Here is a 27,749-nt window from a genome sequence, read left to right on the forward strand (position 1 = left end):
CTTACAACCATCTTTTTGCCTTTTATTTATTTTGATTTTCATTGAGCCAACAGATAAGCCTATGAGAAGACCAATTTTTTGTTGCTTTGACAGAACTGGAGCCTTAAGAAGACGTCTACTGTCTAGCCAAAATTGCCGCGTCGTCACAACTGATTTAGTTACTAAATTAGGACAAGTGGAATAAGAAGCTTCTAATTAGTCTTCTTTTTAGGATTCTAATTAGAACTTCTAAATTTAGTCAAATGAAATAAGCGCTTTAAACACGTTTATTTTAGATTTAAACGATGCGTTCCTTATCTCTAAATACGATACAGCTAGTGTCATCTGACGTCTTGGTAGCCAACGAAGTCCTATGAAATCCATAGATAAGTCAAAAATTGCACTGGCTGATAAACTGAAAAGGGATGTAGAACACGCACTTGATCTCGATTGTTTGTACTCTGTGCCAACAACAGGCTAAATATTTTTTTACTGACCATGACAAAAATATTCTGCAAAAAAAAAATAGTGTTTCTGTGATTCCATTGCACTATCTCGCGAATGCAACTTTTTTGTTTAGATTTAACTAATGTAACTATAAATATTTACCAATTTTGTAGAAATATTATTTATAACGCGCAGTTACAATGTATATAGTGTTATGTGTGTCACCCTCTTGTAAAGATAGATAAAGTTAAATAAGTTATAATTTCACTTTGATCCGTGATTCATAATATGATCCGTTTCATGTTAGGTCAATATTATTTTACGTTCTGTGATTGTGTTTTGCTCGGATAATGCATCTATTCGACTGATGTGGTATGGCACTTGTAACTATTCGTCGTACTCCGAGTGTGCAGACACCGAAGGAAACGGTATGTAAAACGGATGTAACTGTTAAGTACTCAGTGCTATGAATAAAAAAACATACAATTTAACTACCAGGATTAGATAATTATTATCTTATGTACTTATATGTTTTCAAAATCTTACTATTATAGTTTTTTTTTGTGTCAACAAAAAACTTCAGAATTTCTTAATCAATGTTTTGTCCTGCTCCATATTTACTTGTTCCATCTGTACTATGCTTATAAAGATACTTATTATATGATTCACATTATTAAAGTCGGTAAATAAGCTTGATAAATTGGTAAGGATATAACCAATAAGTCACTTTACCATCATATAAACTCCTCTGTATCTGACCTATTTAAGTTAATGTTTAAATATATGTATATCTCTCCTGTTACGATATTTTACAATTACATACTCCAAATAAGTCTACCCCAAATTCAGTTACTTTCATGGGCGTACCCGGGATTTTAGCTGGGGGGGGGGCAGCATACCTGTTTCGAGAAGATGGTCAGTCTGGTATATTGAAACAAAAAATCATGAAAATTAACTTTTGTTAATCTGACTGAAAAGATATTTTGTTTCCAACACTTCATTTTGCGCAAAGTAGTAGGTAACACGTTTTTGATTCTCACTTGCCAGGAAAATTGATGTTTATGTTATCTTCCGCAGCAGCTGCCCCCCTGCCCCCTGCCCCTACCTGGGTACACCCATGGTTACTTTAATCCAACATTGATATAGCCTCAACACAGTTTTGAAGCTTTCTTGTTTAAAATGTTAAATCAACATGCCTGCTACCTTTCAAGTCAGGAGTTCTACAGCGGTCTGGAGTATCATTTTGTTAACCCATCAACTCCCATGCGGCATAACAATTGAACATCTATTCAATTCCCAAGATTGAGGTATTACATATTTTGGTTAAAATGTGGTAATCCAGATTTACTAAACTCATAATCATTATTTAGATTGTACACTTACTACTTCATAAATATGTTCACCAAATTTAATACACATATAAAATTATGTAAAACAAAACCTTAATTTAATGATTTCTTAGGTTTATGCGAGTATCACTCATTATATTACAAGGTTCAAACACTTACGGATTTTGTCGCGGAGCACTTTTATTAATCCCGAATTGTAAAGTAGCCGAAACGTCGGGATTAATAAAAGTGCTCCGCGACAAAATCCGTAAGTGTTTGAACCTTGTAATATAATAAACCTTAATATCTTTTAATAAATCTTACTATGTTCCAATAATGATTGGACACAATTTAGTTTTATTTATTTAATCAAATACATTAACTATATTTATAGGCTTATCATTAATCCAAATACACTGAGCTTGATAACATGCAGTTAGAATAAGTACAGGAATTATGTAGTGTATTATGGCATACTTACTGCCACACTCTAACTGCCACACTCAGAGTGGAACATTAATTATTAAAAAATTATGTAATTAATTCAAAATTTTGACATAATCTCCATACATTATCTTCTCCTTTTTTATTAATGGCTCCTTTGTGAGTTGCCAGTATCAGAGTGTTTTGGCAAAGACTTTACTTTATGAGATGGCTTTATGAAGAAACAAGGTTACGGTATGATGAGACGCGTACGGTGACTGTTGAAAAATCTAGGGTTAGTCCTATACACCATACATTATCTGTCAAACTCGTAATTAAATTGAAGTTTAATCATAATTAAATGTCTCTGAGTACGGCAGTAAGACAGTTTATGATGATTAAACTTAAATTTAATGGAAACTTAGACAGATTATGTTTGGGGATAATTTAAAAATGTTAATTTAATTATAGTTAAAAAATTAAGATTTGTCTCTGAGTGGGGCAATTACAGCTTTTTATAAAATCTGCTTATACTGTGTCATATTATAAACAGGCTAAGGAACCGTAGTTTATTATAATAAGACCTATTCAGCCCTTTTTTGGTCCTGCAGTATACAATTGTACCTTATATTATAATTTATAATACAAAGAACAGTAGACTTACCAATAAAGAAAGCTACCAATTTACAATGTATGATGTAATACAATTATCAATTAGAAATTATATTTATTATGATGTCTTTTGATAAGCAGTTAATCATGTACACCAAATATAATAGATTTTTCAAAAATTTTAAATCAAAACTAAATAATTTGATTTTTTTTCTAGGATGAAGACAATAAAACAGTTGATGAAGAAGATGGTGGCAACCGCAACAACAAAAGGTATTTTTTTTTAACTATGAGCAACGGGCTAGAAAATACTTGTAGATAAAGGGTTAAATATTTTAATAAGTAGTAATAATAAGTAATAACCTTTCCCATGTTGTGAATAATACTCAATATTGTTCATAGCATGGGAACACATTGTTAAATTCATGTCCTCTATATTGTATATAAAATTATATTGTGTCCTTAGCATTGTATAATACAAAGGACAAACCGTGCCATAAAATTATAGCATAGAGTATAATTATTATAGACCATAGACTGTCTATTGTAATTTGTATGTAACATTCAAACTAAGTAATGTTCAACATTGGCTGGAACAAATATTATATATTTTGTACTTCTTCTTAGATAATAATATAATTAATCAATTATTCTTAATAACGAGATCTCAGGAAACATAAAAATTAAACATAGACATCCACCTAGAACGAATTTTACGAAACTCTACCTTCAAGGGGGTAAATGAATCCTACATAATATTATAGGACCTTCCTATATGTAGGTAAGAGAACTCGAAAATGAAAACGAATTTATGGCCAAACAAAGCTGTGGATCTAGTAGGTACGTGAATATAATGCTCTCGGTCACCTCGTGTTCCTGTAGCCGCTACTGTGTATACTTGATTCTATATTTACGCGCAACGCCTCAGCCCTCAGCCAAAAGTAAAATAGTGACGTTGCTGACGCCGTTTGAACCGAACGTCTCGCGCGCTGCTAAATTGTTTTATCAACTATAAACGAGTGTCGGTAACCGTCGGACAATGATGCGTCGAAGTTCGCCGTGTCTTTTTATAGAATTTGCATTCGTAAATAATATTTCCATGTACATAAAAGTGGTGGCCGGTTTCAAAACATACTACAGTGTTTTCTAATACCTGAAATGGTGGCGTTTAGGTAATTACAACCCTTTACTGTACCTTCCTTATATACCATCTTTAGATTTAAATTGTAACAGAAAATATATCGCAGTCATTTACTATTTTAATAACTCAAACATTACTTTGTTATAGGCAAGTATATTCTATTTACTATAGTAAAGCAGTAGTATAGTAGTAGTAATGCATTGTATAGTAACTATACAATGCACTTAACCAATATATTTTATCTAAAAAAAATAACTCTGAAGTTGATAGGTCCTATGCAGGCGCGGTCGTAGCCTAAAGTTTTGGAGGGGGTCACTCACTAGTCACTAAACTAAAAATTTATTGCTGTTATATGACTTATATGATGAAAACATGAGGTTCCTCTAGTGTTCCTAGCTGAGCCAAGACTAGTTTCAGTTAAACGTAAAAAGTCTGATAAGTGGAACTGGTCAAACAATTCAACAAAAAGTCGAAAGTCAAAAGACTGTCCACCTATTTATATAAACTCGATTCCTTCACCACTTGCTTGGTGACTTGTAGAGACACAGGAACTTCATCGTAGAAAATTTACTCTGATTTTCCTTTTCTTTATAAGGAGAGTGAGTGAGTAAAGGCAATCTGATAAGCTGGGAAATCCTGGTTTTTGGAACAGAAACCTGAATTTGTCTTCTGGATTTTCCCGTTGACTTAAGCTCAGTTTTTGTCAAAACCACATTTGGACTTACTATTAGGTTGGGGGAAAAGTTTCCTCGCATTTTTATATTTAAAAATTCAAAAGGTTTTTTAAATAAAGTTTATTTACCATTCACTAAAGTGTGTGTGTGTCATTTTGTTCGATAACTTTTTGCCATCTTGTTGGTAGGGACATTATCACATTGCTATAAAAATTTTGGGGCTTCTGATGAAAAAACTGCGAGTGGTTTTGGCAGTCCTTTTGTGATGTCAACCTGACACTGCCTAAGGAATTCTGAAGCGACCGAAACATGTGAAAATCTGAAGGTGCAAGGTCAGAACTATACGGCGGATGCATTAACACCTCCCAGCCCGTAATTTTTGCTGAGTGGTTGTTATGGTGGAGGTTATCATGACGAAAAACCACACCCCATCTGTTGATTATTTCCGGCCGCTTTCTCTCAACTTCTTGCTTTAATCTCATCAGTTGTTCGCAGTACAGTTCAGAATCGATGGTCCTGCCTGGCGGTAACAGCTCATAATGAATAATGCCCTTCCAATCCCACCACACACACATAGCATCACCTTGTTGCGAGTTAACCCGGGTTTCGCTACAGTCTGTGAAGCCTGACCGGCCTTTGACCACGATCTTTTTCGCACGTTCTTGTCGTGCGTGATCCACTTTTCATCACCAGTTATCAGCTTCTTCTAAAATGGTTCGGTCTCATTACGTCCTAATAAAGAATCACAAATTAGTACAGTTGAGTGATTCTTAATGAGTACTTTGAATTCTTCATTAGGTTTCTTTCAGTGAGCTCATGAAGCACCCAAATATCGAGCTTTTTTGTGTACCCAGCTTTTTACAAATGCGCCAAAACCGTTTTGTGGTCAAACCCCAGTTCTTTAGCTACATCGTAACTACTAATATGCCGATTTTGATCCACTTTTTCAAAAATGACCTCAGTTTTGTCCGTAACAGGGCGACCAAAGCGACGTCAATATACTTATCAAAGATTAATATCAAAATTTTCGGATTGAAAACGCTTAAACCCTTAAACCAAATTTGCGCTACTCTCACAGATACTGCATTAGGTCCATAAACATCACATTTTTTTTAATGAAATAAGGGGGCAAACGAGCAAACGGGTCACCTGATGGAAAGCAACTTCCGTCGCCCATGGACACTCGCAGCATAAGAAGAGCTGCATGTGCGTTGCCGGCCTTTTAAGAGGGAATAGGGTAATAGAGGAAGGTAGGGATGGAAAGGGAATGGAATAAGGGAGGGTAGGGAAGGGAATAGGGTAGGGGATTGGGACTCCGGTAAACTCACTCACTCGGCGAAACACAGCGCAAGCGCTGTTTCACGCCGGTTTTCTGTGAGGACGTGGTATTTCTCCGGTCGAGCCGGCCCATTCGTGCCGAAGCATGGCTCTCCCACGTCTAAATCACTTTTTTTGGGGCTTGTGTTGCATTTTTACCTTTTATGTAAGTAATAAAATTTTATAATGTATAGAATTTCTTCATTAGAATCACTCATTTTAACAATAAGAAAAACAAATGAAAATCTCACATTTACCTAATTTGAATTTGGAATTGTCTTCTGTAAAATTAAAACTTTTTAGTGATACCAAAATCAGACAGACACAATTGGTTATAGTAGCCCAAGAGATTTGATGACAAGTTCATACATTCTATAATGCGAAAAGACTTTTTCCCCAATCTATTATGTGTGGAAGCATTTTAAACCCTCGACAACTCTAACTTTCAAATAATAAGTATGGATTTAGTAGAAACATCCTTTTATCATTTACTAGCTGTGGATTACCGACCCAATGTGGATCTTGGCCTCTGTCAAGTCCCGGTGGCATCTTTAAGATGCCTCTTTCCAATATTCCAACCCCAAGGGGTTCAAATAGGGTATGAAAGTTTGTATATAATAATACTTCTTAACGCGAGCGAAGCCGCGACCAAAAGCTCTTTATAATAAAATTTAAATAAAATAAATAATTAAGGGGAGTTCTACCATACAGAAAACACATTTTTTACCTATTTTTGCTCTATAAGTATAATGGTATGGAACCCTTCGTGCGCAAGTCCAACTCGCACTTGGCCGATTTTTTTAAGAAAATGTTTTGGACGTTGTTTCATAATTTCAACGCACAAATGAAAGACCAAAAAAATGGCTAATAAATAATAATTGATACTTGAACTTCTGAACCATCGAAACTGTATCAAATGACGCTCCTAGACATGCTCTAACATTAGTTCAATGCCAATATTGCCAATTTGTCGATTGTAAAATTTGAAACATTTTTTGCTTTGTTTTGATAAGATCATTAGACGAAAATTGGTTAGCAAATAAAAGTTCTGCACTTGCAACAAAAGACGTCATAATCCGGGAATCACATGGCACAAACATTAAATAAATCGTCCAAGTGCGAGCCCGACTGGCGCACGAAGGGTTCCGTACCGTTATAGAGCAAAAATAGGCCAAAAATGGTGTTTTTTGTATGGGAGCCTCCCTTTTATTTTATTATTATTCTTAAAAATTGAAGTAGACATATAATTAACACTAGAAGGGCCGGGCTTCATGCTATACCTTCAAAGACCGCAGCGGTCAATTTGACGGTACTAGAGATTAAGTCAGAATTCTTATGAAATTATTACATATTTTGCATAAAAATAATATAAATTTATTTTTTTATCAACGGTAAACAATTTCAGCACTAAACTGAGTAACATTTCTAGCAAGTAATAGTTCTTTTTGACCCTTTTGTACATTTTCCACACACATGGTTTTTTTTTCACATACTCTGCACCTACTTCGCTTACTAGTTCAAGGATAAAATCATAACGAAATTTTTTATTCCTATGACTTTTTGATATAGAATTCACGGGTTTATAGCTGCTAAATCAAGTATATTGCACAAAAACGTAAACAGGCTAGGCCAGGAAGTATATTTTGCTGGCAACGACGTTCTATTCCTCTAGCGTGTGGAGGAATACAGGTCCATTCTGTGCCGTCACTTGCTACTTGTAACATACCGATTTCCGGTACTAAAGATGTCCTAGCTCATCGTCCACCGCATGCTGTTCACAAGCTGCTAATGGATCTATCAGATTACAGATACCATTCGCGCAAAGGACGCGTCTTTGCGCGAATTTACAATAATATCTTCATTTGTAGCGAATAAATCAACTTCGAAGTCTTCTGATGAACAAGTGACAAGTTATTGCTGAAATTCTGCGTCACGGTTTTTGCTAGCACTGCCTGTTATATCATCACTACTTTCATCACCCGACACATCTTCTTGTATATCCATAAATCGCAAAAGTTCTTGTTCTATTTGAGAACTTCTGAGGCGGCGACGCATTTTTTATGACTGCTCGAAACCAATATTTCCTATAAAATATAAACACGCTAGGCAGTAACAACTTACTCAGAATTCAATTCAACATAAACAAAAACAAATATACCCACTTTAGTTTGAAGAGATCGTTGTTCACTATTCTCGCTGCCTCTATATATGTATGCCGTCACATTGACGGTGCGCGGTCTTAGGTCGTGCGGTGGAATCAAGACGAGGCGGGGAGGGGTGTATGTATTGGTGGAGCCCGTGGAGCTCGAGTCCGTCGCTGCTACAGTACTGCAAAACGTTGCGGCGCCGCACTCACCGTGTGGCCGGTAGTCCGGCGAGATGACCTCCAGTGCGGCACCGCACCGCGTCGTGTGGCATGGCTATTACCTGTGGCATCACAGCTACTGAAAATAATAGTTACAAATCCAAAATCTGTTGTAGCTGTAGCTATCGTGCCATAGCTTGCTTTCGGAATAGTCCTGTGGGACTCTCGTCTCGACTTCTCTTTTCACAGCTTGGTCATTTAATGAATGACCAATGACCCTTGTATAAATAGAAAATACGTAAACGATTGTCGTGAGTCGTGACGTATTGCAACGCGTCGTGTCAGATGTGCCATGTGGTGAAGATGTAAAGCGCGCGGCCCCGATTTAGGAAGAACAAATTTAGGCAAGCGAACTTCTGATGCGACCGTTTAATATACGCTCCACTGTAAGCAATAAACAGGCAGCGCGGCTTTGGCAGCGCGCCGCTGCTCTATTTTTAACGAACCTTGAGAGCAACCGCCCTTGCTGCCGTATTGGAAGTGACAATATTAATTTTCTGTAATGTAGCGGGTACTTACGGTAACTTACGAAGGATACGAGTTCCGTATAGAAATAATGTGCTCCTAAAGAAAGCGATTTTATGGATTGCGTCACCCGTGCGTGAGCCATGATTGAGATTTGGGTTACGACTCTACTTCAGAATTTAATGAGTTCATTTCTTAATTTTTATCAATTTACTAGATCTATTCAACTTCGTTTCGCAGAAATTGGTTTATGCGGAGCAACCGTGCATTTTGCCACGATAAAAACTATCATGTACTTTTCCGGTCCTTAAAGTACATGTAGGTATGTATCTCCATACCAAAATACCTTAGATGAATGATTGGTCTCGCGCTCGCGGTCGAGCGCGCGCGCGAGACCAATCATTTATCTAAGCAAAATACCAAATTTAATCTAAATCAGTTGAGTCGTTGAATCAGGAAGAGGTGAAAAAGAACAGGCAGACAGAAAAACAGTCACACTTTTTCATAAGGATAGAAAGCTTTTAAATTACTATTTTACTTGTATAGTATCAAAACCTAATTTTGTTAAAGTAAAATGTCAGGACCCTTTTTGAAATATCACAAGATTCACAAGATGTACCTATTAATAGTTTGAACGCACGACGAATGAGCCGTGATCGGTTTATTGCGGCAAGCCCACATCCAAGGGCCAGCCAGCGCGTCGTCGCTGTGTGTCGAAAAGCTTAGCCGTCTTTAGCCAGTTTGGAACTCCGAGCTCCGGTGAAAGGAAGGTAAACGTCGACTCAAGACGGATTGGCGCAACTGCTAAAATGGCGTCATTCATGCTGTTATTATTTTATTGTAGAAAAATTTAAGTGCGCTAATTAAATGCGACGAAAACAATTACAAGTGGTTCGCTCGTTCGAAGGACGACTTGTTTTGACGATGTATGCCTGTCGTTTTAAGCTGCACGGTGCACCTCTTACTGTACAGTTGACTGTACTTATCGCTCGTAAATTCGTAAAATCGTAATCCTTTAGCTTCTTATCTACCTTTGAAATCAACGAACTGTTGCGCGAAATTTCGTCAAAATATTAAAATAGACTTCAATTTTTTTCAATAAACTGGCCAATCACTGACGTTTTTAAACTCCGAAACTTAAGTACTACACAAAGAAACAGATCGTTAAGAAAGAAACTGGTGTAAGCACTGTATGCAAGTATGCATTTCATATTATAGCTAAGTGCACCTATTGTTATTTCTAGTTATAATCTTTTATTTAGTTCAGCATTGAAATCCCCGTTTGTTGCAGTCTCAATGAGTGCTACTTCGCGAACAAGGGCGCGGCGCTGGTGCTGGGCGGCGCGGAGCACGGGTGCTCCGACCAGCGGCAGCCGCGCGCCGTGCCGCAGCCCGACATACACCACCACCTGCGCTCCATGTTCTATCTCGTGCGACCGGAGGAGACGCTCAAGATGGTGAGCTTTAGAGGCTTGTTTCGGTAGACTACTATAATAGGTGTTTTCACTATTTTTGGAACGCACTCGCGTCTTATTACCGAACAAGATCTCTTCAGAGTTTCAAGCATTTTGTAAAGATTACAATATTGAACATAATGTCGTAGGACGTAGCTGAAGGGGCTAGTAGGGCGAATGGCCAGGTAGAGCGTATTATGAAAATTATTATTAAGGACAATAATATGTTCGTTGTTGAATTGGAGCATTAGAAAAAAATCGGTCCACCAGTTTAGATGCTACGGCCTACGATGCCACGGACAGACACACACACACACAGACAAACGTACGTCAAACTTAGTACTCTTTAGTTTGTGGGTTAAAAAGGTGCTTGTTGAATCGTTGGATTCATAAAGCATCGGTATGATATGCTGGATGATTTTGTATCTTGAGTTGCTACAACGCCTCCGTCGTCCAGTGGTTAAGAGCGTGGCTCGGAGGTCGTGGGTTTGATTCCCGCATTGGAAACATGTTATTTCCAAGTTTGGTTAGGACTATGCAGGCTGATCACCTGATTGTCTAACAAGTAAGATGATCCATGCGTCGGATGGGCATGTAAAAAGTCTGTCCTGCGCCTGATCTCTCGCCAGTCGTGTCGGTCTTCCGTCCCACTGGGTTATGAGAGTCAAAGGAATAGAGAGTGCTCTTGTGTACTGCACACACACTTGGGTACTATACTGCGTACAGGCCTGGTTTCAATGAAACCGGCCACTGCACCGTCACCGAAACCAGTGTGGGTATTATTATTATTTTGCTACAGCAATGCAACAGTTGTACACAATCCGTTGTCTGCCAAATTTTTTACAGAGATTTTTTTACATAATATTGTTGTATCTGGAGATACGCCTTGTGCAGTGTTGTCGCAAGATACAAAATCACACAGCATTATAATAATAATTAATAATTATTTTATGAATCCAATGAATCATCAAGCACCATCCCCTAATGCGTTAATGAGCATTAGGGAAGGCTATTTCGATGTTACAAGTCAGTTGGTATCTGCCGGTATGCTAAGGACTGTACTAAAATTGTGTTTCATTTAAGCCAAATAACTAGATACGACTTTCGCCTACAATATTTTAATCGCTCAGTTCTCAGTAGTAAAGTCCAGCTCAGCTAATAGTTTGGTCGGTATGTCTAGGCGGTGAAACTGGAGAGTGCTCACGCGGGCCGCACGAGGTACTTGGTGGTGGTGTGTCAATATGACGAGGCGGCGCTGCTGGGGATCGACTGCAACGAGCAGACAACTGTTGGACTGATACTCCGGGTCCTCGCCGATACTTCCATCAAGTTGGACGGCGACGGGTGAGTGATGATTCAATACACTAGAAAATATTTTCAGCTTTGAGAGTTTATAGTATATATTCGACATTGTTGATTGGTTAATATTTTGACGTTAGCTGATTCATAAGCGCAATTGAATGTGTTCAGTAGTTTTATAAAACGAAACTTCAGTCCAAAAAATCTTAGAGACAGGGCATTATAAGCCAATTCGGTGGACTATGCTAATTGCGTCTTGAACCTAGTGACGTAGATAATGGGGTAACATACTTTCACAGTGATGATTCACTACTCCAAGTACACTACTCCAGACTGAGCGTGGTTACAGTAAAATGCGAAAGAATAGCTCTGTCTTTATGGTACAAACTTTATCTTTACGTACATCCTTCAGTTCGTCTTTTTTACTGAAGGCTTTATACGTGGGAGAGCCATGCTTCGGCACGAATGGGCCGGCTCGACCGGATAAATACCACGTTCTCACAGCAAACCGGCGTGAAACAGCGCTTGCGCTGTGTTTCGCCGAGTGAGTGAGTTTACCGGAGGCCCAATCCCCTAACCCCTAACCCCTACCCTATTCCCTTCCCTTCCCTTCCCTTCCCTACCCTCCCCTATTACCCTATTCCCTCTTAAAAGGCCGGCAACGCACTTGCAGCTCTTCTGATGCTGCGAGTGTCTATGGGCGACGGAAGTTGCTTTCCATCAGGTGACCCGTTTGCTCGTTTGCCCCCTTATTTAATTAAAAAAAAAAAGGAAGAAACCCTTTCTTTGGCGGCCAGCTAAGCGCGCTGCTGTGGACAAAAGTAGTAGTATTATTTCTAAAGAACATTACGGATTTGTATAGGATGTAAACATGCACTGTAGCCTCGAACTTAGCAGTGTTAAGCAAGCAGCGTCTTTATTTTGTGTTTATTCGCATTGTTTAAAATAAGCCAGATTAGCTTGATACCAGCGATTGCGACATTTGAGTTTGCATAGTTTGAGTAGTAGTGAGCAAAGTCGTGTGTTCTGAAAAACACTTAAGGTTAGGAAGAACCAGTGATTGGAATGCCCTTGTTTGAAATGCTAAGTTGTAACAACCTTCACTATAATCCGGTGTTCCTTACAATCTCACACTTGTAATCAAAAATGTTCGCATTGTTTACCACTGTCTGTTGTTTAATAATATAATTAAACAATATAACGCTTTGATACTTTCTACGTATTAGTAGTATAATATAATAAACTAGCTGTTGCCCGCGACTTCGTCCGCGTAGACTTTATAGTTGTTCCCGTACATCGATTGAGTCGTTTACGCGCGAATTAGAAAAGTATATTGTGTGGGAATCGCACATTTTTCCGGGACAAAAACATTCCTTGTCCCAGATTCAAATTAGTATCTCCAATCTCCATGCCAAATTTCATCAAAATATATTAAATAGTTTAGGCGAGAATCATAAAAGTTTATTGTGCGGGAACCGTACATTTTCCGGGACAAAATTAGTATTCCTTGTCCTTTCTCGAGACTCAAAGTATCTCCATACCTAATTCTATCAAAATATATTGAATAGTTTACAGGCAAATCATAAAAGTATATTGTGCAGTAAACAGTATTTTTTCCGGGACAAAATGTATCCTATGTTCTTTTTTGGGACTCAAAGTATCTTTATACCAAATTTCAGCAAAATGGGTCCAGCCGTTTACGCGTGATGTCTTGACTCGGGACCACGCGAAATATAACGTTCCGCGTAGCTTCGCCCGCGTAAATTAGATATTTCACAGAGAAATTAGTCCACAAAAAATAGCCTATGATCCTTCACGTAGTCTACTTCTTACCTGTGCCAAATAACAGAAAAATTGCTCTTGTAGTTCGTGAGATAAGCCCTTTCAAATAATTTGCCCCGTTTTTTCCACACTTTCCTCTATTTCTTCGCTCCTATTAGTATTAGCGTGATAAAATATAGCCTATAGCCTTCCTCGATAAATGAGCTACCTAACACTGAAATAATTTTTCAAATCGGACCAGTAGTTTCTGAGATTAGCGCGTTCAAACAAACTAACAAACTCTTCCGCTTTATAATATTAGTATAGATGTATTATCAGAATTAAGAATACTACAGTTTCAGACTATTCTAAAATGAATGTAATACATATTATCTAACATAATGTAGTAGCAGGTCTATGTTTATTATGTTGGTTAATTTATTGCTCAGTAACCTTTAGAACTGATCGCAAAGATTAGCTCAGTGACATTTACCCTTCAAAACTGAACCCTTATAAGCAGTATACTACGTAACAAACTGGTGAAATGGAAAATGCTATATATATTGCTTACACTTGCTCTTAATTTAAATAACCTTAGCCTTAAACCTTCGTACGGCGACCACAGTTTGGAGCAGTCTTGGTTTGGCATTTGAGATAAATTGCCGTTGGCCGGTTGATCGGTAAATTATCTATAGACGGTACATTTTCCCTGCCATTTTCTTCTCTTTTTAACCTTTTTTAATCCTAAAACTACAAAACACACCGACAAATATTTGCTCTACCTTCGCTCTACATTAGGTTTTTCTGTCTACGCGACTGTCCCGTAACCTAATTTCTTATTGTAACCTTATCCTACTTATAGCAGAACGTATTTGTATCTTAAAAAACAGGGCTATTGAATCATTCGCGATTTCGCAACAGTTCACTGAGGTCTGCGACAAAAGAATAAAGATGGCCTTGTCATTTTGCTACGGAACTCTGTCGGAACCGATCAAACTTTTCAGTTACGCAGAAAAACGTACTCGCGTCACAAAATCTGATATGTTATGAGCGTTCGTAGATTTCTGATTATATGTCACTTGTTTGTATATTTGTATATGTTTGTATACAGAAACATGAGAACGTGACCCCTCTCCCGTGAGTTCTTCCCATCAGTAGTGCAATTTTTTATTTTCTGAAGTTTTTTTGGCTGAAGTTTATCTATTTAAGTTTTATATTGGCTAACGTCAAAATATATACTAACCAATCGACTACGATGTTCAGTGTAGAAAAACTTTTGTTTCATGTTTCTAAGGTACATGATTTGATAATACATATTATAGAATTAGAAAATAACTTTTAACGACAGCAATAACGTTTTAAGTCATACAATGTTCATTTGTTATCAACCAAAAGCGTCATATCAGTTAAGTGGAATTTCAATCACGATACAGCCATGATTAACGGGTAGCTGTTTTGGTTGACTAAGGTTTTTTTTGGTTTTGATAATAATCCTCTAGTCATTCTACATTTTATATGCCTATGTATTATGTAATAAGACCCCACTGGATTTCTTTATTTCGGTTAACGCAATATGTGTACCCATAATGCGATAAACGAAATAAAGAAGTCACGAGATCAGTCGCAAATCTCCTTACAAATTTTACTAAGGTGTGACTTTTTCGGACCATTATAAGAAATTTTCCCGATTCTTGGACTATTTTCATTGAATGAAGAAGGCTTAAGCATTTACACTGTGCCTAAGCTCTACTTAAAGAAGCGCTTAAAATGCTACCTGTAGCTTTTGCCTTTTAGTATTTGCGATGTCGTATTTAGTCGGGATTTTTTTCTGTGCTTAATATACATTGAAAATAAAAAGGCAATATGAGTTGGTACCATATTATAATGTTATTATTCAATAATATCATGGTACTTAGTCAAATTGTTTTCGATATTTCCTACAGCTAAGTCAGATACCAAAAATTTGGTTAAACATCGCAATTAAGTACATCGTGCTGCCAGAACCATCAATACTATGGACTAAGTACCTACCTTGGGCTGAGCCCATGAGCAAAATATCTGATTAAAAAAACAAATATGTATTTTGCTCTTGGTATTCAAATATAAAATTAAATTCGACGAAGTTTCCATTGGCGAGCAGTAATTGATGAAGCATGTATTGTCCGCAGGGGTTTCAGTGTTTGCGTATGCAACCGACAGCACATATTCAAGCCGGTGTCCGTGCAGGCCATGTGGTGCGTATTGTTTACACCTATTTATTACGTAGCTAGTTGATTGTTGGATGGAATTTTTTGTATGTGATTTTATCAAGAAAATTCATTCATAGCAGATGGCGGGCATACGTATATTATGTAATTAGGTCGGGTATTGTCAATCTAAGCCGAAAGGTCAGGAATATTTACTAGACACAGCCTGATCAAAAAGTCTGCCATTTGCCTATGAATCGATTTCTTTTATTGGTACATTTTCATATTTACCAATTACTAATTACGTACCTGGAATCGTCGTCTTCCATACACCGTCTAACTTTTATGACTTATGAGTTTATGACACAAACCTAGGAAAGTTAGAAAAAGCCACAATGTACTACTTAAAGCGATTTTTTCACTACCTACTTATAGCAAGTGCTTGGAAACTACAATCTTATCAGTTTTTCGCCTGTTTCAAGTAAAAGTCATCCTCAGGAGTCAGGACGTCGAGGAGGTTATGAATTATTTTACTGGCGTTATGGATAAGGGTAACAAAGGCAGAATTGCTAAAATGTTAATTGGTTCATTCTTATTGCCAAGGGACAAGTCTTTGTTTTCTTAATGATAAGTATTACTAATACATGACTCAGATTACTTCCGAAAGTGCGCTTTCCGGGTCGAAACGTAGCGATATTTTTTTTGGTTATTGTTGGGTGATTCATAAGGCATTTAATAATTTTAATTATACTATGTTATGTTTACAACTTGCAAATTACTGAACAGGTTTCTTTTGGATGCTGACAAATATTTTGACAGGATCCAAAACCCTAACTTAATAGACACGATTGACGATGTATTGAAAGTGACGACGACGACGGAAAGCCCTCGTCTTGGTCTTACATTACTTATTGTGTAGTAAGTATCTACAAAGAAGCATAGTCTATCTGGATATATCATGTACAATCACAGGAATTGTTTCCTAGGCAGATGGGGGACCTACGTAGTTTGGTCCCGACTCCCGTCAAACCCAGTAACCCACACATCACAATTAACATTGAAATGACATGATCCCACCAAATGACGTTGGCCTGTCAACTGATTAGGGATCAATTTCCTTGATGGTACATATTATAGATTGATTTCTTGTATTTACTGGCTCCAATGCTTGACACAACTGAACCGAGTATAGATGGGTGAACGTCTGGGCCTATTTTTAGGCGTAATTTTTTCATCTAAGTACATAAATATAGAAGGGAACGTACTCGAACGTTCCGGCCATTTAAGGGCATTTTTGACATTTCCCCCACCATTAGTCAAACCTCACAAGTCGTATGCCTAGTGGTATTCTATTAATTCTAGTCACAACTTTTATGTCACCTTTGTGGTGTTCTCTATCCAACTTTATGTTTTAGGGCTAGGCCTGTGGTACCTCCTCGGTGTAAAAACCATCTTTTTGAATCACCAGTTTTGTCTAAAGTTCTACTACGGTTATTAGAGAAGTTGATACTTAGGCAGATGCGCGTTACGTCATACCCAGCCGACAGATCACAATTAACATTGACACGATCCAACCAAATGAAATCAATTTCCTCGATGGTACTATCAGGGATAAGTATTGTCTAAACTCGTGTTATCGGTTCGCAGGTCGGCGCTGCAGACGCTGCACCGGGCGAGCGCGCGCGCCCGCGAGCTGAACCACTTCGCCGGCGGGCCGTCGCACGCGTGGTGCGAGTACTACGAGCGCCGCGTCGACTCCGACCGCTCCTGCCTCAACGAGTGGCACGCCATGGACTGCCTCGAGTCCCGTCGCCCGCCGTCGCCTGATTCGCTCAGACATAAGTGAGTATTGAGGATACGGACGATGTATTGCTGGGCTACGATTTCTTCTTTCTTCTGTTTGTCAACGAGAAATATTATATTCTGTATGTATATGTTATACGAGCTTTTGCCCGCGGCTTCGCTCGCGTTAAGAAGTATTACTATATACAAACTTTCATCCCCTATTTTAACCCCTCTGAGGTGGAATTGATCAAAATCCTTACCGGATGCCTACGTCATAATATCTACCTGCATGCCAAATTTCAGCCCGATCGGTCCAGTGGTTTGGGCTGTGCGTTGATACATCACCATGTCAGTCAGTCACATTTGAGTTTTATATATATAGATTACATTTATATTCCGTTTATCAAAAGGACGAGAATTTTCTTCGTCAAGGAAGGGCCAGAGTTGGAGAAATTTGTAGTGTTTTGATGTATAATTCGAAATAGAGGCTAGCGCAGTGTAAAGCCCCATTAGATAAAGCATCTCTATAGTGTGGCTTTACGTGCCCGATTCTACGAACGCCTCATTTCACAAACTCTACATTCTACAGTATCACTCATTATAGGCCTAAGATACGACAGTACACTTAGTAATGACACATACATGAATCAAATGACATAAATTATGATCCTTATTTGATTAAGAACAACTTCGGTGATAAATGGGACCAGAAGTAACGAATAAAAAAAAATTCTGTGAAAATATCGAGATATTGCTTTGAATGTAGAGGACATTCAAAGCAATATCTTTGTTTCTTTCTCAAAGAAGCCTTATAACTTATAAGTGCCGTAAAAGAAGTTGACTTATTATAATTAATTAAGGTAAGATTCCAAAGATACAACCTAATACAATATTGAAATTAGTAGTATGTGCGTAAATGTTGCATCAATACTTTAGATATTAAACTTAAATTTCCCTATAATTGGTTAGTATATTTTTTTTATATTACGAACCAAAAAAGGAACTCTAAAAGTAACATAACATAATGCGCTGTTTACAAATATAGCTTTGATAGACTAGATTGTGATTTTCCTCATTAGTTTTCCTGAGTAACATGGGATAAAATATATAAGCCAACGCGGTCACTTGGGAACCACTAACCCGGACACGTTCCTTAAAGTGCGCAAGTTAATTGTAATGTAAATTGAAACAAACAAATTGCCACAAAAATTCGACGGTAAATGAAGCAACTAATACTGTTAACAGTTTGAGTGTGAACAATTTAATTACCGAGTTAGATGTTCGCGAAATACACCAAAACCTTATTGTGGTTCAGCGACTTAGCACCTAGACCTAGTTTCTTAACCTCGATATGAATTGTTGGCAAATGCGTTAATCAAATGCATCGGCAACGAAACTCAGGGTTAAGACAATTACATGATTTGTGTGCTCTATATAGGGTAAATGTGTGCTGGTATGTATTTCATATGTGTAGTTTTAAAGTATGATTGTTTATAGACAATGGTTACTACATTACGCTGTGGGAATTAATGTAGTAAGTGTAACCTTACAGATCGGAGCGGTGCATTTCAAAAATATCTCGTCTCCGTTTGAGTTGGATTCTTAAAATGTTGTCATCATTATACTAAAAGATGTATAAAATATGTTACATAAAAGTCTAATGTTGTCAATCCCTTGGTAGGTATAATTACCAAGGCATGTCGGGAATTTGACATTTATTATCTCAAGATCCTCACCAGAACACAATGCAAATATTGTACCTAAATGTTTCATTTACTCCGCGTGTTATGTAAGGGCCTGTTTCACCACTTCCTGATAAGTGACGAATAGGCTATCCATAAATTAACTTGACGGATAAAGTATGGAGAATCTGTCAAAAAAAGTTGTGAATAGCCTATTCAGCACCTTATCAGAAAGTGGTGAAACAGGCCCTAAGTCAACAAAAAAACATCCAGTGGTGGTGGTATTTTAAAATTTAAACCTTTCTCAGAACCTTTACTAATTTTAGAAACTAGATGTTGCCCGTAAATTCTTTAATCGCGCAGTGATCGTACATTCTGCCGCTATAAAAAGTAATATCCTTTGGGCTATGCCTGTAAGTATTTCAATAACAAATTTTTAACCGACTTCCAAAAAGGAGGAGGTTATATGTTCGGCTGTGGATATTTTTTATCTTAATCGGTTCAGCGGCTTGAAGAGTGAAGAGGTAACAGACAGACAGACTATTTTATAATTAGTAAAAACTAATTGTCCATTTCATATAAGTAAGAATTAATTGATCTGTTTGAAAATACTTAACGTTGTGAACGAATTGTTCCAGGCCTCGCGAAAGGGACGAGACGGAGCGCGTAATAAAATGCACGTTGAAAGAGATCATGATGAGCGTTGACCTCGACGAGGTCACCAGCAAGGCCATCAGGGGTCGCCTGGAGGACGAACTGGATATGGACCTGGCGGAGTACAAGTCGTTTATAGACCAGGAGATGCTGATCATCCTCGGTCAGATGGACGCGCCCACTGAGATATTCGACCACGTGTACCTCGGCTCCGAGTGGAACGCGAGCAATTTGGAGGAGCTGCAGAAGAACGGGTGGGTATTGTTATGTTGGTAAGAGATAGGTGTAGATTTCTTGTCGGTATTACAGGATAGTTAGTTATAAATTGAATATCAACTGCACGAGTTCGAGTGGAATCGGTCATCGGTGTTAATTAAAGCTGCTAATTAGCAATTTATCGAGTATTTATTTACATATTACGTCAAATATCGTACGAATTAATTTTTAATCAACACGTTTTCAATATTGAAAAATTATGTCTCTGATATATTAGTTTTGAATGGTTTAATAACATTAAATTATTATTATTATATAATATATTAGTTTTGAATGGTTTAATACCATTAAAGGGGGGGAATTGATCCAGGGGGGGGGGGGGGGCAGCTGCCCCCCCTCGGTACGCCCATGTTTAATAATTTGAAATTTAATCTTGTTGAAAACTATGATTGATGTATAATTTATTTCGATTTCAGAGTGAAGCACATACTGAACGTTACAAGAGAAATAGACAACTTCTTTCCCGGGATGTTCGACTATTTAAATATAAGAGTCTACGACGACGAAAAGACTGATCTACTAAAGCACTGGGACAATACCTTCAAATATATCAACAAGGCGAGAAACGAGGGCTCGAAGGTGCTCGTCCACTGCAAGATGGGCATCAGCCGGTCCGCCTCCGTCGTGATCGCGTACGCCATGAAGGCCTTCAACTGGAACTTCGACCGAGCTCTCAAGCACGTCAAGGAGAAGAGGAGCTGCATCAAACCTAACAATAATTTTCTCAACCAACTCGAAACCTACCAGGGCATACTCGATGCCATGAAAAATAAGGAGAAGCTGCAGAGATCCAAGTCGGAGACGAATTTAAAAGCGCCGAAGTCGGCGACCAAAATAGAAAACAAAGCGACGGACACCACCCCGCTGGTGCTGGCGCTGACCGGCTCCTATACGCGGCGGCCGCGCTCCTGGTCGCCCGACACCAAGCTCGCCTCTGAGTTGCTGCCGCCGACCTCAGTGTCGCTCGAGAACCTCGCCTCCGAGACCCGTCATAAGCTCATGCCCTGCGCCAACGGCAGCTACAGCGTCTCGCCCAATCAAATTATCAGGTTAAAGGAGGAGGGCTCGCTGTCCGTCAAACATATCGTCAACGAGATAGAAAACGCCGCGTCGAGCGACAGGAGGGAGTACTCGAGGCGGATCCAGCGGCTGAATTTCGGCGCCCCGATCGACGCCGCGTCGCCCAGGGTCGGCGACGCCGGCTCCGGTGGCGGGGATATCGGGACCCAGGCGTCGCCGGTTCGACTCGCCGGTCCGAGGGGGCCAGGGGTAGACTTCGAAGGAAACAAATTTTACACCTGGGATCCCGGGGAGGCGCAGTGGACGCCGGGCGACGAGGCCCGGGGCGTTGGTGACGGTGATAATATATTTAAAAGTGATAGTGGAATAGTGGACGTGAGGGCGAAAACTAGTGACGCTTTTTTTAGTTCCGGGGAGCGAAACGCGGACTCGGAGTACCGGCGGGAGGAGGAGGCGCCGCCGCCGAGCCGGCAGAGCTCGTGGAGCTCGTTCGACAGCGCCGTGGTGCCCGACCTTTCGCGCCACTCCTCCTGGGGCTCGCACGACACGCGAGCAGCCCGCCCGCACGTCGACGTCAAGCGGCCCAAGGAGCGCGTCGACGACCGCCCGCCGGACCCGCCCAAGACGGCGTCCGACCTCGGCATCATCAGCGAGCACGGCGAGCGGCGCCGCGCCGCGCTCTCCGCGGACATCTCCGCCAACGTTAGGAAGTTTAACGAAACTTGTGCCATATTAAAGGAACTCGCGAGCGCGACGGCTCGCATGGGGAGCGCGCGCGACCGCGGGGCGTCGACGTGGGGCGGGCGGCTGTCGGCGTCGGCGCCGGCGGACACGTGGCTGCGGACGGGGCCGCGCCGGCGCCGGCTCGCCGCCGCGTCGCACGGGGACCTGCCGCGAGCCGCGCCGCCTCCGGTCGGCCTCGTCAGCAACCTCAAGAAGGAGTTCGAGGCGCGTTCCGAGAGCGAGCCCCTCCGCCGCTCCGCCTCCCGGGGCCGGCCGCCCGCCTCGCCCCCCGCGCAGCCGCCCCCTGCCGTCGAGGACCTGTCCGTTCGCGTGCTGGTCGATCGGTACGATCAGCCCGGGCGGACGCGAAGCGAGTCCGCGGGCGACCCCGCTCGCCCGAGGGCTCCGCACGAGTCGTCCTCTAAAAAGAGTAAACTGGCGGAAGGCGATGCGCGCGTGCGAGTCCGCAACTCGTACTGCGGCCCTGCGGGTGGTATGGGGGGCGCAGCGGGCGGCGGGGCTGGGCCGGAGCGGCCGCCGGTGGCGCCCACGGTGCTGGCGCTCGCGCCGCTCGACTATCCGAACGTAGTCAATACGTTGATGTCGAAAGCTCAAAACAAAAAACAAATTCAGCACGGGAAAACTCACCCCCTGACGAGGCTCAACCCGAATCGTTCGAACAATAATCGGTGTACGAATCCTGTATATAATACTATGTAGTGGTTATTAATTTTTATTTATTACGAATTCTTGCCAAACTCGATATTTTACCTTTCTAAGAGTTTTATACTGTATACAAATGAAATCACAGTGTATTTGTCTAACACATAAAACTATTATAAACCGCTGTTTGTGCGTAGAAAAATGTTATAAAGAGAGAATAAATTCGATGCAATGGATGTACAATTTTTATGTAACATTTTATTCTGTACCTTATACTAGTTATTATTGATTTTTTTCAATAATATACCCCGCAATGAGGTATTTTCCATTCCAATTCACAATCCAAATAATTCAATCTTGTTTGATAAATGTCTTGAGGTGAAAATATTTTTGGATATATTCATTAAATTAGGCTTCTTACAGACGAATAGCACGTGTCTGAACAAGCCTAATTCAGACTTTTTCGGGCCAACGGATGCGGGCGCGGGCGCACGCTGCGAAAGACCGCTGCGGGCGAGCGGGTACCCGTCGCATGCGCCCATCTGGGGGCATCTCATTTAGCGCTGCTAGTATAATTTTTATGTCGAGCGTGTACAGTTGTGTTAGTAGATTACCATGGATTACTTACTAATTTATTATTTGGCAAAAAGACGTCAACGGAAACAACGTCGATTGCGAAAAGCGTGCGCCCGCCCGTCCATCGAGCGTGTGACAGTCCGTCGCCCGCGTCCGCGCTCTGTCGCACGCGCCTGAGCTGCTCATACTATTTTTCATTATACACACGCGAGCGTGCGCCCGCGCGAGTTTTAGGGTTGGCCCTAAAGTACTCTGATCGTGAGATCACATGACCACAGATGACACGCATTGCATTGAAGTCCATTGCTGATAAATTCTTTAACCACTCATATTATTATGTGCTCATTTTTCAACAAGAATAATAATTGGAGATGTTTTAAATATTCTCAAATCTAACATGTTTTAGTCTCCAATAGTATTACAAATTTCGTTTTAGGTTAATCTTGCGTTTGATGCGTGTTTCCTATTGTTGTTTTGGCTCTCATTAGAACTATTCTAACTTTTGACGCAGGGCCCGAATCACGAAACGGTTTTGAGACTCAGACAATCGGATGAGAATGCCACGTCCCGCTCTAACAACATCATTTCACGTTTGTTAGAGTAGGACGCAACATTCTCGTACGATTGTTTGAGTCTCAAAACCGCTTCGTGGTACGGGCCCTGGTTCGAATATTTCCTAGAGCAAACACAAGTATCAAAGAATATGTCCTTATCTGCTCTATACAGTTCAGTTTCTATCAGGGAACTTAATTACGATAAGATTTATTGCTACGTCGTGAATACGGGATAAATGAAATAAAATAATGAGAGTTTAAAAGACAAACTTTGTATTATGTATATCATAGTCACAATTAAAATATTCCATAATTCTTAAGGCTCCGAAAATAACACGAAAAGAAATGTTCGGTGAAAATAATGGGGAAACTTTAAAAATTTTAGCACCTCTGTTCTATGATCCTATACAGAATAGGTAAATATATATTAATAGTACGAAAGGTGACCCTACGGTAAAGGACCAAGCGCACACAATTATACTTTTTAGGTGATTTAAAACTCCCAAAGTGTACTTACTACTATGTATTACATTTTGAATGCCATTTAATATATACAGTGTGTATATTGCACATTAAAACATTGTTTTTTGGACAAAGTTCGTGATTAAGAACAATTTTTAGCCTTTCGGCCAGCTTTAAAATATATTATACTCTGCATTAAATAATATTTATTTAAATTGACATGAACCATTTTACAATTTTATACTATACATAGTCATCACTCATAAAAATATATTTTATTAACATGCACTATGAAAACAAACCATCTATAAAATAAGTTATTAATACAAACAAAACCAAGCGAATACCTATATATTATGGATACAAAAGGTGGAACTAAACCAACAAATGGCTTGTTTCACAACCGCCTCATAGGTAACGAATAGCCTATTTCGCTGTCGCTGAGTATAAAACTTCCGAATAAGCTATCCGTCTCTTACTATGCTGTTGTTAAACAAGTACATAGACCACAATGTTAAAGGTACAGGTACCTGCTCCTAATGTACGAGGTACACATATATCCGCGCAATATCAAACCATTTCATTTATTCTTTTCTTTACAGTATATACTTATTAGTACAAATAAGTACTTGAAAGTTGAATATTATCATTAAAACAAATTGATATCATTTACCTATACTTTGATTTTTATTACCACTTGCTAACAGTTATTTTTATGCAACGGAATAACTATTCAATGTTGCTGTCTTTCTCTACTTGGAAAAGTCACTCCCGGATGTACATAAAATATTTGTAAGTGAATCGCGATTTAACTGAAAGTACCTGGATATATATACAAGAATTGCTCGTTTAAAGATATAAGATTATAAATCAGAGTACTTTTTTTTTGCTGAAGGCAGGCCATTAAGTAGCCCTGATGTCACTGCGACCCTTAAGGATCTATTGTGACTAAATCAGAGTATATGTATTGTTAAACACAATAATATATGTAATATTATTGTGTTTATTACGTTTACAATATTAATTATTCTTTTATGTGGCTAATTTGCCTAGTCTGATGCTGACTGTAATCATGATATTGAGTGAATAGGTACCCTTATTACTATTTGATCGACAGCGTGCACTTATCAATCTGCTATCAAATACTCACTAGACGGTTGACGCTAAATCAGTATAAGTTACCACATTCACAGCTATAAATCCACTGACTACTCTTAACAAGACAACAATTTCGTCAAACGATGAGGTATTAGGTTAAGTATGTACAAATAGTAAGTAAACTGTATGCATTATAAATTATAATATAATATTACTTTTCATTACCTTAGGTACGTCAAATTCACACCTTCTATAAATACTTCTATAGGTAGTGATACATTTTATATAAGTAAATAGTAATACAATATACAATGCAAAGATTTGGGGACTCATCTTAGATTCTATGAAAGTAATTTCGTATTTTTTATTATTTGATTTTTAAATACACTATGAATTAATTAAATAGATTGTCACTATGATGTAGCACAATATTTTGCCAGGTTCAAAAAACAAACACAAGGTACGATATTGTAATTTGTATACTCGTAGGAAGAATTATACAGTACAGGTGAGTATTCTATAATAATGTTTTGGCAAATGTAGCGGTAGAGGGCGCGTTTTGGGCGGAGCTATAAGCCACGCCCATTAGGGCTCGGGCTTCAACACAAGAATCGAACGCACGCACGAGTGAGTCACGACAATGATAATAAAGTAAATAAACTCACATAATATCATGTTGCAGTTTTCTGGGTAATGAAATATACATCGTTTTTGAGTACCTGCGAAGAGGACTCCTTTTTTAACCGACTTCCAAAAACGAGGAGGTTATATATTTGTCTTTAAATATGTATTTTTTTTGTAGTTTGTTGTTTCAATCTTCGTCTCAAATTTTTACATTGTCATCGAAATAGTAAAAATAAGTTTTCGAGCGCAATAACGACTTCTTGCCCCAGAAATAAGACAGTACAGAAGAATATAAAACAAGTATAATGTAGTGCGATTACTACCATTATTCTATTTGAATATTGATTGTGGATAAAGATAAAGTCGTGTCAATAGCTTATAGAAAAAGTATATTATGTATTTATTAAGGTAACAAAATAATTTATTTTCTTTTATATCCCTTCAGCTGTGGCGGCCATTTTTTTTTAAAAAAAAGCGCATCTGTGGGGCTACTTCCGGATGTTCCCGCGTGACGCGTTAAAATGACGATAACTCTAAAATTCCTTATGGGGGATGCATATTATAACTATGTCATTGGAATCTGTATGAATTAGGCTGAGATAATAAAAATAAATTAATCCAATTCTGCTATGTTAAGTCTTATTAATTTAAATTTGAAATCGGAATTAAGTACAAAAAAAAAACCGTTTTTGTCCTTTTAATAAAAAAGTGAAAAATTATTTAAAATATTTTTATTAAATTTACATAAATAAACATTATTTAACATTCATCAATAAAAAAAAACACTTCTCCGCGCGATTTGAAGACAAGGGTCAAGTTTGAAACTTCTAGCAATCGTCGTAAGTGTGTTTAGAGCCATTAGAAGTGACTATAGCCCGTCTTTGTTATATAAAGTACACTTTGTGCAAGTTAGAGCGGTAAAGATATAGTTTACGGTATACTGTGGTTAAAATAAAACACGAAGGTGATAATCGAGCTCCAGGAGCGCGGTCCACAGATGCGCGCATTTTTGACATCGAGCTCCTAGAGCGTGGTCAACAGTTGAGGGGATAATAGTACTGTCTATGCATCTTAAATATGCACTCTTAAATGCAGTCTACCTCTAAGGTAACACAAGATTTTAAGTAAGTACCTATTGAAACTATTCTAAATCCCACAAATATTTCGCCTCATAAAGACAATATTAATATGAAAAAGCGCTTTAAATAGGTTGATAGTCATACCACATACTCAAGATTTTGTCGTCGGAGATTATTTCCCTACATTTTTGGGCGACCTTGGGCATCATCTACGCTTTTCTTGAGAACAAGTCAAGAAGGTAAGTAGGTAATAAAGATAATGAACCTCGGTCCAGTGTTGCTACAATATATAAATCAAGTAATTAAGGTTCGCAACTGGTGCATTATTCAAATCAAAAGGAAGTAAGTTACTTAAAATTATTACTATTTACTTTACAAGCTTTAGAAAAAAAAACAATAACGAATCAAGAGGATACAACATACAAACAAGTTTACACAGTTGCTTAGATCAATTTTTAAGGAGATGGTTTTAGCTTAGTAACAAAATAAACAAAACGAGCCACATAATATTAAAACAATCTGATCATGTTTTTAATTTTATTACAGTTAACAACTATAGCTGGCAACACAAACTAATATTTAACCTATTTATTTTGAAAATAACTACACTCACTCAGAACGAAATCAACTATGATATTGTTGTGGTCAAGATAACTATAAATTCATAGATAAGAACTTATCATAAAAGTGACCATACAATTCACAACAATCATGGTAACATATTATAATTCATGTAAATTATATATTTACCTCTTGATAATGTTTTTCCAATATCATTACAACTTAAAGTGCTCATATTTTTTTTTATAAACAGTTGCAATAATAATTACACTGTCAAATCCCAGAATTAGTAGCATATTTTTTTATGTTCAAATATATATTCCCCCTTACTAATAAACGTTGTATAAGCTTTGAATAGTTATACAGTGTTTTGTTCCTGTCACACAAGTGAAATTTTTAATTGGATTGAAGAAGACAAAACACTGTATAACTATTCAAAGCTTATACAGCGTTTATTAGTAAGGGGGATTAAGTATTAGTTTATAGTTTATAGTATACACTTTCTGTAGTTATTTACAGTCTTTAAATTTGTACCATTATC

At 38.6% G+C, this 27,749-nt stretch overlaps 1 protein-coding gene across 3 annotated transcripts; it reads left to right on the forward strand.

Annotated features, from left to right (window-relative positions):
* Window positions 1-524: 524 nt before the first annotated feature.
* On the forward strand, window positions 525-22,501 carry LOC121732013 (protein phosphatase Slingshot homolog 1). 3 transcript variants are annotated; one of them, XM_042121753.1, is made up of 9 exons: window positions 525-854; window positions 3,007-3,062; window positions 10,043-10,208; window positions 11,386-11,549; window positions 15,434-15,499; window positions 17,099-17,293; window positions 19,557-19,826; window positions 20,265-22,069; window positions 22,103-22,501. In XM_042121753.1, the coding sequence occupies exons 1-9, from the start codon at window positions 801-803 to the stop codon at window positions 22,309-22,311; spliced, it is 2,985 nt and encodes a 994-aa protein (XP_041977687.1). In that variant the 5' UTR covers window positions 525-800; the 3' UTR covers window positions 22,312-22,501. The 3 variants fall into 3 exon arrangements, with proteins under 3 accessions (XP_041977687.1, XP_041977686.1, XP_041977688.1); XM_042121752.1 differs by having other exon boundaries at window positions 20,265-22,501; XM_042121754.1 differs by lacking the exons at window positions 525-854; window positions 3,007-3,062 and adding an exon at window positions 3,753-3,961 and having other exon boundaries at window positions 20,265-22,501.
* Window positions 22,502-27,749: the final 5,248 nt, after the last annotated feature.

The sequence above is a fragment of the Aricia agestis genome, chromosome 11, assembly GCF_905147365.1.
Source record: "Aricia agestis chromosome 11, ilAriAges1.1, whole genome shotgun sequence".
Classification (NCBI taxonomy): domain Eukaryota; kingdom Metazoa; phylum Arthropoda; class Insecta; order Lepidoptera; family Lycaenidae; genus Aricia; species Aricia agestis.